Below are 14,238 nucleotides of genomic sequence, written 5' to 3'. Positions count from 1 at the left end.
GCTTTAGTTCTGTAATTATGAGAATTATATGTACTTTTCTAATTATTTGTTTTCATATTGGCTGATAAAAACTACAGTTAAACCAGAACTTTCAGTATCAAATGTTTAAAGGAACAAATGGTTTAATTCCTTGTAAGGATTATTGCGGAAGTAATACTCCGCGAGTAAAAGTAATAAAAACGTGGTGTTTCGCATCCAGCTTTTTGACAAGAAAATTGTTAATACAGCTAACAAATTTAGGAGTTGTTTTTTACTTCTGTATACTAGGCTTAACAGTTTTGTTGGGAAAGGTTATTACCATACTGTTGTTAGTCAACCGTGCCAACCAAACATTACTGCAACTTAAATGATATTATGTTTTGAGAAAAAAAAGCCGTGATTTTCGCGACCCTATTTGTTTCCCCAACCAGTAAGACACAGGGTGACTAGTCTATCTCAAACATCACTAGATTTAAGAGGGGAATATGATATGTTTTAAAACATCTGAAAACAATGAGTTTCAGCGAAAGACCGTTTAACTATACAGTTCATTTCATGGATCTCTAAACTTTTAGATGGTTGCAAACACAATTTCGAGCAATTATGTATTGTCAAAAAAAAAGATACGAATACTTGCGAAAATTTGATGGCTTTATTCCTTTATTTGTATGTTCGGTTTGGATATTTCTTTCAGGTCTTTGTTACTTAAATTAAAGTGAAAGTAAATAATGTAATCAACCCACAGGTTAATTTCGTATGTATACATAGAACATTCACCTTCTTTTCTTATTGTCAATAATAGTTGCAACAAGATAAACAGGAATGGTCATTAAAATTGCAAAAGCCATTTATACTATTATACTGTAACTCATGAAATTAATATTAGTTGAGTTGACTCGGACTATAGTTCTATAAATTTCTCCTGCCATGACAATGGAAGCTAATAGAAGTGAACTTTGGAAAGCAGGAAGATAACCTCATTTGAAAACATATTCAATTGTACAAATGTTAAAGTCGATATATTGAATGTCCATTAGCACTTTGAACAAGTTCAATGTTTCACAGGCTAATACCATTAGAGACGAAAAATCTAATAGAATATGTAATCATAAGGCATGCGTTTAATATATTAAATCTACCGAATGCATAGTTATAATGCATTTTGAAATGAAAGGTGCGCCGTTTTACATCAACACAAGGCCTAGAACATTCTCAGAATACTAAAAAAGTGTATGTTTACAAATATTTTTTACTGGCCTTGAACATATGGGACTTGTATGCCAATATATAAATGCTCTTTTGTTCCGACGTTGGAAAGTGACTAGTTGAAAAGTTCCAACGGAACATATCAACTAGTTAGAAAAATCCTTTTTGCAAAATTAGTCAAAACCGCAACTAACAAACTAGCACAAAAGTTCCAACGGAACTTATCAACCAGGCAGAACGTTCCATTTGGGAAATTGATGCAAAGTAAAAGCACAACATATTATATTTGAACCTTTCAAAGGCAAACCAAGATACTGATTACAAAAGTCAAATGGAACTTATCAACTAACCACAAAGTTTCTTTTTGGCAAATAAGTCAAAACCGGAACTAACAAACTAACTGAAGTTCCAACGGAACTTATCAACCAGTCATAAAGTTCCATTTGGAGAATTGATGCAAAGTGAAAGCGCAATTTATAAGTTCCTCTTTTGGCTCTTTAGAGTTGAACGAAGTTGCGCATTTTTTGCTGGAGTCGCAACCTGATCCATCTACACCAAAAAGAAAAAGAAATGTTAGAAAGAACAGCATGTATGACTTGTTTTAAAAATAGTGTTGAATCTGATATTAAATATGATATTTCCATTGCATTTATTCAATATCTTTTATACAATGAGTTATTAAAGCATATTAGGCACACGTTCACTTTTCAGTAACATATTTTAGTTTTCATTTGATATACATAATAGGATATCACACAAGTGAGCAACACAAAGAAGAATCTCAGGCTAGACAAAAACGAGATACGGATGACATACTAACTGGTTTTTTTTTCTTTCATAAAGGATCGGGACCCATTTAAACGGGATGATTCCCTACGGAACATTGGAAGTGGTATTACCTATAGTTGTTAATGTCTGTGTCATTTTGGTCTCTTGTGGACAGTTGTCTCATTGGCAATCATACCACATCTTCTTTTTTTTTTATATTTACAGCAGACAGTTCTGTAAATGCAGATAGCGCAGAGGAAGTTGGGAAAGGAATTATACAGACTTTAGTAGGGAAAAACATTTTGGGCTAGCTTATTACACTTAGCAACAAAACAAGCGTCAAAATAGATTGTGAACTTGTAGAGGTGGACCCACAATTATTGTTTCAACGATGCACGGCAGTTGCAAATACGCTTTTCGACGACATATCTGTCATCTTCCAATATGAACTTTGTAGCGTTCCTTCTTCCCTTTTCGATAGCAACACACTCCAAAGAGAAGCACATAAATCTGTTCTTTCTGACTCAATTTGGAATTTGGTAAAAAGTGAAACTACAGAAATAAACACAGAACATGTTAAGTATGTTTCAGATGGTGGATCGCTAATACACCGCATACCATGGGTAAAGGGACAGAATTTCAGTAGTATTTGTGAGTCCTATGTTCAATATGTCATCAAACATTATTCAGATGCAACCATCGTTGTTGATGGTTACCCTGATATACCAACCTTGAAAGATGTAACACATGTGCGCCGTACAAAGGGAATCTTGACACCAAAAGTGGAATTCACTGCTGATATGCCATGTAGGTCGAAATAGGAGGTTTTCTTGTCAAATTCATATAACAGAGATTTATTGAAATGCTTAGCTTGAAATTACAAGATTGTAATTATAAGGTAGTACATGCATGCGCCAGATGATTCTGATGTAACCATCGTCCAGACATCTGTCTAACATGCACAAAATAGCCAGGTAATAGTGATTGGAGAAGACACCGATTTGCTAGTGATACTCTGTTCCAGGTCATAATCTGATCATCATAACATTTACACCAAAATCTGAGCCTAAACAAAACACCCTTAGAATAAGAATATGGGACATAAATAAAACAAAGGAAAAATTAGGGAAGACTATATGCAACATTTTGCCTGTAATTAATGCATTCACTGGCTGTGACACCGTGTCACATATATTTGGACACGGAAAGGGTGCTGTTTTGAAAAAAGTCATGTCATCACAGTACCTGCAAGAGAAAGCTATGACATTTTTGAACGACTCGAATCATAACGAAATAGCAAAAGCGGGTGAGGAAATATTTCTTTATCTGTATGGAGGATTAGAGTTAGAAAGTTTGGATCTGCTAAGATATAGGAAATTTGCTTTCAAGGTTCTAGTTGGGAACATTTACGTACAGGTACACTCTCTGCCGCCTACATCCAATGCAGCTAAATTTCATTCTCTTAGAACGTTTTACCAAAGTAAAATCTGGATTTAAGATAATGTAGAAATAAACCCAATCAATTGAGGTTGGTATACATCAGGAAATAAACTGCTTCCAATTCGGTCAACATTACCACCTGCACCAGACAAACTATTGAACATTTTTCGTTGTAATTGTAAGCAGAATTGTGATAACAAGCGATGCACTTGCAGGAAACAAACAATTGACTGTTTGATAGGCTGTGATGAATGTCGCGGTATAAACTGTACAAATTCACCAAATCTTACACAGTGTGACTTAAGATTCAACGTAAATATTGAAATAACAACAGTTCACATACTAGTAGAATGATATTTTTTTTATTTAAAAAACATTATTTATACAAAGACCATTGAACAGCCTTTTGACTTTGAGAAAATGTGTGTGTACATATTAAAATGATATGCTGTGAAAATTTGCTTCAGAATTTCATTTTAACTAGAAAATACAAATTTTCAATGATTTTTTGACAAAATCACCAATTTTTACCCCAAAATGTCTCGACTTGGGTCTAACCTTTTAATTAGCTGATATGGCATGATTTAAGAAGTTATAACTATTTGAAATCATATCATTTGAAGATTTTGTTCATAATTTCACTATATACAACAAATTCAGTTTTCAGCGATTTTTGGACAAAATCACCAATTTTTACCCAAAAACTGGCTTGACTTGGTTTAATGCTATCTTATTTGCTGATATTGCATGATTTAAGTAGTTAAAACTATTTGAAATCATGTCAGTTGAAGATTTAATTCATAATTTCATTATATACAACAAATCCAGTTATCAGCGATTTTTCATTAAAATTGAGGTTTTTCCCCCAAAAAAAATATGTTTTCGGCAACTACGATTTCTTAGGACTTTGATATTTAATAAAGGACATGTATAGCTTTCAAATGAAACCAAATTTGTTTCTGTTGCAATATGTTTAAGGTTGGGCCAAATTTCCCTTTGATTGACTGGACTATTAACTATGAAGTACATATTGTCCAACTAATTGTTTGTTACAGTGGAACTTTCCAACTAGTTGGTTTATATACCGGGTGTAGCCTGAAAAGATATTTTGATATGCTGGAATAAATTGACTAGCTGATTTGTTAAGGAATGATGTAACTAGTTGTTCCGTTCCGCCAGAACTATTTAACTAGCTACATTGTTCCGGGACTTTTCAACTAGCTCCTTTTTTCGGAACTTTTCGACTGCACTCGGAGTAAAACAACTAGATGGAAAGTTCCATCGGAACGAAATAACTAGTTGAAAAGTTCCGCCGGAACAAAGTAACTGACGGAACATAGTGGCTGTTACAATTGCACATCGCCATAGCAAATTGTCAGATCGCCATTAAAAGTGTTCACACAGTATTAATATTTGAAGTGAACCCATTCTGTTTCTAATTTTTCAGCTTTTTATTTATTTAATAATTCGAAAATCGATTTTGTAATCTAATATTCACACATTTTGTGTGGAAAATTCAAATAATTCCCTCCCCATAATCAAGTACGAAGATCATGCTAAAAATAGGTATATTCTACTAAACATCTTCTCTTTTTCCATGTTTTGTAAATTTGGGGTATGTAAAAAAATGAATACGAAAGACATTTACCGAAACCAAAATTCTGTCGGAATTAAAGTTACCCGGTAAGTACTCTTTTTGTTTTCCTATACAAATTATTTCAACATATATATATATATATTTTGGGGACCGATATCGTTTAAAACAACGTGTACATTTTTTAATCTGGTATCTTTAAGCACTGAATACTTAATGATCTGTTTCATGTTGAAAAAAACTTTAATGTTCAAATTACAATAGGTTTTAATAATTTTCTGATTTTAGCCCAGTGAGTATAAATACAGTAACAGTGGAAATTTATTTCAGACCACCAACAATCGTTTCTGGCCCTTCATTTTTGATATGCAACAATGTGCTAAAATCAATTTCGTCTATGTGACTCCTTAAGGAAATTCCTTGTTTTGACAATCTTGAACGTGGGAATGATTCAAAGTTATAGTAAACAGCGATATAGATAAAACTTAAATAACATGTTTACACAATTTAAATCTAGTGATATAACGGTTGTGTGCACTGGAATAATTCCATGTTTAGTTGTATATTTATCTCAAGAACAATATAACTTTAAAACTTTGACCTCATCTGACAATCAATTATATGTAAATCTTAAATAACACATGTACCAATATCATTTGAAACGTACTTTTATCTGCAAGTGTTGAATGAAATTTGAAACATACATTTATATACAACATGGATACTTATTTATTGATATATATATTATAATAACTTTAATATAATAAATGACTTTATTGATTTATGAATAAATATTTTTTCATCAAACTAAACATCATGGACATTAAAAGCTATTTTAAATGATAAACAACATGTAAAGCCCATATTTTCATTTGTTTTCAAATTTTGTTACCAATAAATCGAACTATATTAAAAACAGTATGAAATTTGAATTATACATTTAGTCCTTCCCGCTTTATTAGTGTCTTTTTCAAATTTCCTGTAGAAGAGTTTTCTTAATGACACATGAAACACAAGAATGAGCAAATTCCAAGGATACAATAAGCTTTATTAAAGAGAGACAGAGAGAATCAGACCATTATTTAGTCAAGACCTTTGTAGATACACAATTTACGACCTTCTATTTCCGTACAGTATAGGTTTATGACTCTTGTTAAAATAACCTTTTTGCGTAGCAGTATTGTCATGGTGAAACTAAAACTAAGCTAAATTTCTATTGTAAGACTATAAAATGGTCAATATAAAATATATAAAAAGTAAAATCACAAAAATACTGAACTTAGAGGAAAATCAATTCGGAAAGCCCATAATCATAAATTATCTCTTTAAACATGCACATTTTAAACCAGAATTAAAATTTAACAAATCCTAAGGCATTTGGTTTGATCACGCAGCTGGTAATAATTAAATCTGACAAAATCAAACGTTTATCAGCCAACGGAACAAATGGAAAGCAACTCATATTCCTGACTTTGTGCCAGCATTTTCCAAAGGAAATAGTGGGTTAAACGTGGTTATATAGCTAGCTTAACCTTCCACCTGTATGACAATTGTTTATAGTTTCGTGTAATTGTGAGCAACCCAAACAAACAAATGTAACACAATACAGTCGACTTAAATTTATGAACCTCATCAGTGGTGTTGTGGAAGCATGGGGAAGCTTTTTAAATGTGTTTCCTGAAAGCCAAGTTTTTTTGGCATTAACGACCTTCCTGTTATTGCTATTTTATCATTTTCTATCTGAGACATAAGATATTAGTATAATAGTACAATATTTGATAGTCTTGTAAGTCTTGCATCTTTTCTCGGGACCATCTCCAGTTGATCCTTTTGTGTGTTTTGGTATTGGTCCCATACAAGAGAGGCGTATGCTACTAAAGGTTTTACAAGTGATTTTTACACATTTTTCTTTACTGAAGTGGATCCAATATGCCGAATTCATTTTATGAGAAACAAGAATGTGTCCATAGTACGCGAATGCCCCACTCGCACTATCATTTTCTATGTTCAGTGGACCGTGAAATTGGGGTCAAAACTTTGATTTGGAATTAAAATTAGAAAGATCATATCATAGGGAACATGTGTGCTAAGTTTCAAGTTGATGTAACTTTAACTTCATCAAAAACTACCTTGACCAAAAACTTTAACCTGAACTTCGCACTATCATTTTCTATATTCAGTGGACCATGAAATTGGGGTCAAAACTATAATTTGGCAGTAAAATTAGAAAGATAATATCATGGGGAACATGTGTACTAAGTTTCAAGTTGATTGGACTTCAACTTCTTCAAAAACTACCTTGACCAAAAACTTTGACCTGAAGCGGACGGACGAACGGACTAACGGAGGCACAGACCAGAAAACATAATGCCCCTCTACTATCGTAGGTGGGGCATAAAAAAACTCAAATTCAGTGGTGTTTTACATCATCTGACATACAAAATCATTGGTGTCACATAACTCCAACATGCATCATTCTTTTTGGCTTTTAATAGAGTTACCAATGAGGATCATAACTATATAGTTGCTGATGTCTAATCACTGCGTCTGCTATTTTGGGATATATTCATCAATTCAATAATTTGTAGTTTTATACAAAACAAAATAGCTTTGTTTTCTACATTTGAACAAATAAAAACAAATTTTAGAATTGCATCAAATCGCAACTTCCAATATTGTTTATGAAGTATACTCCAAAGTTCATCAACCAATATATAATGAAAAGATTTACATTTGTAGGACAAATACAATTAAGATCAGACAAAATGCAACCTTTTAGGGGTTACTGTTGTTTTTGAGTCACTTTAACATGGAAAGGGTAGACTAGTTTTCTGAAATCTTGTTCCTTCCTCTTGTTTTTTTTTTTTTTTTATCTCCATCAGTATACAAACAAAAAGTACATAAAAGAACATACAATAATCAATGTCCAATGAACCATAAAAATGAGGTCAAGGTCATGAACCCTGCAAAATAGACATGTGCACCTTACAATAGATTCATAAACTAAATATAATTGAATTATTACTTTTTTTGTACCGGGAAAATAGACAAAACCACAAAACTAAACATTTTCCAATGAACCATGAAATTAAGTTCAAGGTCAAATGAAACCTGCTAGTTGGAAATAAACACCTTACAATCATTCAATATACCAAATATTTGACATCATGCTTATAGTTATGAAACAGACTTGATAACTGAACCATGAAATGAAGTGGAGGTCAGGTGAGACCTACTTGATGGACATGTAGACATTGCAAAGAACACATAAACCAAATATACTTATCCTGTTACATATTATACGTGAGAAATTTACTTAACAATTTTTTTCAAGCAGTCACTGAACAATGTTTATGACATTGAGGTCAGATACATAAAACTTGCACAGGAACCATTAAATCAAAAAGCAAATACAAATACCTGTGTTTTATTATCTATAAAAGCATCCACTAAAAAGTTAAAAATTCTGCTCACACTGACCTTTAATAAATGTTCTAAAATCAAAAGTGTGAGTGATAGACAGACAGCCATGAGCACACATATGCTTTTGACCCTGTTAGGTGGAGGCATATATTATTAACATCTTTTTTTATAAAATACTTTTTTCACTTAAATTGGATATGATTTTTCATAAATACTGTAAAATATAGACAATGGCACAAGTAATTTATGTCTCATTCAAAACATATCTGCTGTATTGTAATAATATATTACCAAAAGTGAAAAATATAAGCAGTGTTGTTTTATTTCCACCTTTCATTCAAACATACTACTAACAACAGTGTTGTTTAATTCCATCTTTCATTCAAACATACTACTAACAACAGTGTTTTTTATTTCCATCTTTCATTCAAACATACTACTAACAACAGTGTTTTTTATTTCCATCTTTCATTCAAACATACTACTAACAACAGTGTTTTTTACTTCCATCTTTCATTCAAACATACTACTAATGCAACTGTACCACCCTCATTAGTAGCATTTTATCACATGAAGACACATAATTGATTCTGTAATTCTTTCCTTCTTATACCATAGTCCTTTCACATTGATTTAATAATAACAATGCCATGACTGTATCTGCAGTTCAGACACTATTTTCTTTAATTTGTGTTGCAATTCATTTTAGCACACATTTCCATATCATATTCACATGCCTTTTCTAATGACACAAATAATTTCAATACCACAGACACCACCAGCCTGTCAGGCAGTTAGGACTCATTTCTTAAAGTTCCTGCTGACAATGCATTTCAACACTCCTTTAAACACCATATTCACATGCCCTTTCTCATTAAACTTATAATCTGGTGCTACACAGTTTGTCTTTGTTCCTCATGAGATCTATGGTGAAATGTAAATGAGACAGCTGAGTCCCAGGCACCTTTTAACATGACATCAACAAGTCCTTTCTTATCAGCACAGTGATACCATTGAGACAGATCAGAGGTACAATCAGAATCCTCAGGTGGAGGTCTCACCTGGATATTATTTACACACCTCCTACATTTGATTCTGGAAGAGAAAATAAGTTTTTTAAACATTAGTTATTTACACAAGAGGTCACACGCTTAAATTTTTGAGAATGAGGTCAAGACTTGTGAACACTACCAGACTGACATGCACACCTTACAATCCTTCCATACACCAAATATTTTTGACCTATGGCGAAGTTATTATTAGTCATGGGATAACAATTTTCCGGGATATAGTGAATATGAGTGAACTCCAAATGTTCAAGTCATCTATCATTTGTCTTTGGGCTAATGTGCAATTTTCTCGCTATGTAGAACACTCATTGGTGGCCTTGGGCTGTTTTCTGCTCTTTGACCTAGATATTTTATCTTTGACACATTCCCCATTTCCATTCACAATTTTATTTTATTAAGTAACCCAAAGAAAATTACCTGAACATTTTACCTGATTACAAATCAAACAGTTACAGATAAAATTAGTTTATTCAAATAAAATCCAGAGGTAAGAGAAATAACTCTAAGGTAATAACTGTCTAGTGTAGTACGGGATATGTATTATTTCATGGAAAGAAGGAAAGAAAATTTGTTACATGATACATAGTATTGATGTATCAACCTATATAAGGCTTATCCACAGTGACAATATTTTGAGAAGGACCCGTCAAGCTTCTTAAAAGTGTAAATGATAGTGCTCAACTCAATTAAACATCTCATACTAAACAAGATTTTTTCTAAAACAAGTTAAAGTCTTCATACTACTCTGAACAGATTAGCAGTTACCTTAAATAAATGAAAGAGGTTCTAAAGAAGCATAAGCAATCTTACTTGTCATGTGTATCACTGATAGTTTCTTCATTAAGACGGAACAAGTCCTTTAATTCATCACGACTAAAATGTTTTTCTACATCTTCTTCTTTATCTACAACACAACTGCTTAATGCTTTTTTGTGGGCCTGCCTCTGGAAAATTTTCTCTTCAATTGTCCCAGTCTGTAATAATAAAAGTATTTACATCAATACTATAGATATACAAGAGGCTGTCACAACAACAGCAAACCAGATTTATTAACATTTATTTGTGTCCTGCCAATATCACAAAAACCACAACTGATGAACGGTGAAAGTGAAAATCGTCAATATCAAATTTGACCTCCATTTTGTCATCAGTATTAACATATTAAAATTTAAAAAGCTTAGGTTGAATGGTTCATGAGTAAATGCAACAACATGAATGGAAACACCATTTTTCGCTCTTTCAAGAACCATAACTCCTGAACGGTAAAAGTCAAAATCGACATTATTGAACTTGACCTCCATTTTGTCATCAGTAACAACATATTAAAATTTGAAAAGCTTTGGTTGAACAGTTCATGAGTAATTGCACAGACACGACTGGAAAAGCCATTTTTCTATCTTTCAACAACCATAACTCCTGAACGGTAAAAGTCAAAATCCTCGTTATTGCACTTGACCTCCATTTTGTCATCAGTAACAACATATTAAAATTTGGGAAGCTTTGGTTGAACAGTTTATGCGTAAATGCATGGACACGACTTGAAATGCCATTTTTCTATCTTTCAAGAACCATAACTCCTGAACGGTAAAAGTCAAAAATTGTCATTATTGAACTTGACCTTCATTTTGTTGTCAGTAACAACATATTAAAATTGTAAAAGCTTTGGTTGAATGGTTCATGAGTAAATGCATGGACAACATTTGGTTGCCGCCCGCACAACTGACCGACCGCCCGGCTGCCCGCCGTACATCCCCAAATCAATAACCAACATTTTTGTCACAAAAATCCTGTTAAAAATCATCTATCAATACTACTGCTCTTTATTCACAGGGAAAAAAATAATGAGCAAGCAAAGATATCATAAAATAAGCAGTACTTTTTATGCCTACACTTTTGAGTTTAGCTGAAGAAGAGTAGGATAACAGTTTAACACACAAAGAACTCAGATTCTTGAAGACAAAGAAGATTGATAAGGTCATTTGACATAGAAAATTATTTGTCAATACAATTTTATAAATTAATTCCTTCTTATTCACATAATATATTTTTGTCAGTATTATTGCATAAACGTCAGGAATCTGATGTACAGTAGTTGTTGTTTGTTTATGTAATTTATAAGTGTTTCTCGTTTCTTGTTTTTTATATAGATTAGACCGTTGGTTTTCCCATTTGAATGGTTTTACACTAGTAATTTTGGGGCCCTTTATAGCTTGTTGTTTGGTGTGAGCCAAGGCTCTGTGTTGAAAGCTGTTCATTGACCTATAATGGTTTACTTTTTGGTTTACTTTTATAAATTGATATTTGGATGGAGAGTTGTCTCATTGGCAATCACACCACATCTTCCTATATCTATTTATGGGCAGTTTTCTAGTCTTTGGTTGAATTGTTGTCTCTTGGACACATTCCGAATTGCCCATCTCAATTCTATATGATAAATAGAAGTAGTTATACTTACAGCTATCAATCTGTATATAAAACACTGTTTTTTCTGTCCATCTCTCCAACATCTTGCCATGGCCTGATCATCATTGGCAGGGTTCCAGTCTGGATCAAACATCACCAATCTATTAGCACCAATTAAATTTAGACCACAACCACCCGCTTTACTACTCAACATAAATATATATTCTGGACTCTGTACAAATAAAAAGATCACAATACTACATAATAGACATGTCAAGAAATAAATCTTGATACTCAAGAAAAATAAAAAAAGTGAAACTGCAGATAAATAAAACTAGAGGCTCTCAAGAGCCTGTATCTCTCACCTGACTTTTCTTGCGTTTTTGAAATTATATAAAAAAGATAAAATTTGGCTACAAAGAAACAACACTTGGCCAGCACCTCAAAAGGAAAGGAACACACATGTTTGGTTTCATTCAATTCAGTGGTTCTCTAAAAGAAGAAATTTCTATGTATTTTCCATAGGGTCCTATGTTAAACTAAGTCCCCCGTTGGCGGCCATCTTGGATGATGGATTGGCTACAAAGTAACAACACTTGGTCAGCAGCTCATAAGGAACACACATGCTATGTTTGGTTTCATTCCATTCAGTGGTTCTCTAAAAGAAGTCATTTGTATGAAATTCCCGTAGGGTCCTATGTTAAACTAAGTCCACTGCTGGGGGCCATCTTGGATGATGGATCGGCTACAAAGTAACAACACTTGGTCAGCACCTCATAAGGAACATTCATGCTATGTTTGGTTTTATTCCATTCAGTGGTTCTCTAAAAGAAGTCTTTTGTATGAAATTCCCGTAGGGTCCTATGTTAAACTAAGTCTCCTGCTGGGGGCCATCTTTGATAATGGATCGGCTACAAAGTAACAACACTTGGTCAGCACCTCATTAGAACATTCATGCTATGTTTGGTTTCATTCCATTCAATGGTTCTCTAAAAGAAGTCATTTGTATGCATTTCCCATAGGGTCCTATGTTAAACTAAGTCCTCCGCTGGGGACCATCTTGGAAGATTGATCGGCTACAAAATAACAACACTTGGTCAGCACCTCATAAGGAACATTCATGCCATGTTTGGTTTCATGCCATTCAGTGGTTCTCTAGAAGAAGTTAAAAATGTAAAAAGTTAACGACGACGACGGACGCCAAGTGATGAGAAAAGCTCACTTGGCCCTTTGGGCCAGGTGAGCTAATATAAATCATTACTTAAATGTATCACTGATTTTTGTCGAGCCTTCGACTTTAGTCGAAAAAGCGAGACTAAGCGATCCTACATTCCGTAGTCGTCGGCGGCGTCCACAAATATTCACTCTGTGGTTAAAGTTTTTGAAATTTTAATAACTTTCTCAAACTATACTGGATTTCTACCAAACTTGGACAGAAGCTTGTTTAGGATCATCAGATAGTATCCAGAAGTAAATTTTGTAAAAATAAAATTCCATTTTTTCTGTATTTTATATAAATGGACTTAGTTTTTCTGCAGGGAAACATTACAATTACTCTGTGGTTAAAGTTTTTAAAATTTGAATAACTTTCTTAAACTATACTGGATTTCTACCAAACTTGGACAGAAGCTTGTTTATGATCATAAGATAGTATCCAGAAGTAAAGTTTGCAAAAATAAAATTCCTTTTTTCTGTATTTTACTTATAAATGGACTTAGTTTTTCTGCAGGGAAACATTACATTCACTCTGTGGTTAAAGTTTTTAAAAATTTAATAACTTTCTCAAACTATCCTGGGTTTGCACCAAACTTGGACAGAAGCTTGTTTATGATCATAAGATAGTATCCAGAAGTAAATTTTGTAAAAAAATAAATTCATTTTTTCCGTATTTTACTTTTAAATGGACTTAGATTTTCTGCCAGGAAACAACACATTCATGCACTCTGTGGTTAAATCAAAAAAAAAAATAATAACTTAATTTCTTATACTATTTTAAATTTGTACCAAACTTGGACAGAAGCTTGTTTATGATCAAAAGCTAGTATCTAGAAGAAAATTTTGTTAATATTTTGTACCTGTGTATCTGTATTTTACTTATAAATGGACTTAGTTTTTCTTCCAGTTAACATTACATACAGTCTGCAGTTAAAGTTTTTAAAACATTTATTAGATTCATAAACTATCCTGGATTTTTACCAAACTTGGACAGAAGCTTCTTACAATCAAAAGATAGTATCAAGAGGAATATTTTTATTGATTTTTTTCCTCATTTTTGTTAAGCCTGCGATATACAGCAAAAGTAGGTGAGACACTGGGTTCCGCGGAACCCTTACAAATTTTATTTTAAAACAAATT

At 32.9% G+C, this 14,238-nt stretch overlaps 1 protein-coding gene and 1 long non-coding RNA gene across 4 annotated transcripts in view; both read right to left on the bottom strand.

The window, feature by feature from the left end:
- LOC139517135 (uncharacterized) overlaps positions 1-14,238 on the bottom strand; it is a 560,758-nt gene that overhangs the window by 324,040 nt on the left and 222,480 nt on the right. The window lies entirely within an intron of this gene.
- LOC139516981 (DNA repair and recombination protein RAD54-like) overlaps positions 8,399-14,238 on the bottom strand; it is a 39,651-nt gene continuing 33,811 nt past the window's right edge. For both annotated transcript variants that reach the window (XM_071307495.1, XM_071307504.1), the window contains exons 19-21: positions 11,936-12,115; positions 10,291-10,454; positions 8,399-9,505 (exon numbers count right to left, since the gene is read on the bottom strand). In XM_071307495.1, coding sequence (XP_071163596.1) covers positions 9,304-9,505; positions 10,291-10,454; positions 11,936-12,115 — 546 coding nt within the window. In that variant the 3' untranslated portion in view covers positions 8,399-9,303. The remainder of the gene's footprint in view (positions 9,506-10,290; positions 10,455-11,935; positions 12,116-14,238) is intronic.

Source organism: Mytilus edulis, chromosome 1 (genome assembly GCF_963676685.1).
Source record: "Mytilus edulis chromosome 1, xbMytEdul2.2, whole genome shotgun sequence".
NCBI lineage: Eukaryota > Metazoa > Mollusca > Bivalvia > Mytilida > Mytilidae > Mytilus > Mytilus edulis.
Note: the sequence above shows the minus strand (reverse complement) of the source record. Positions and strands in the feature narration are given on the sequence as shown.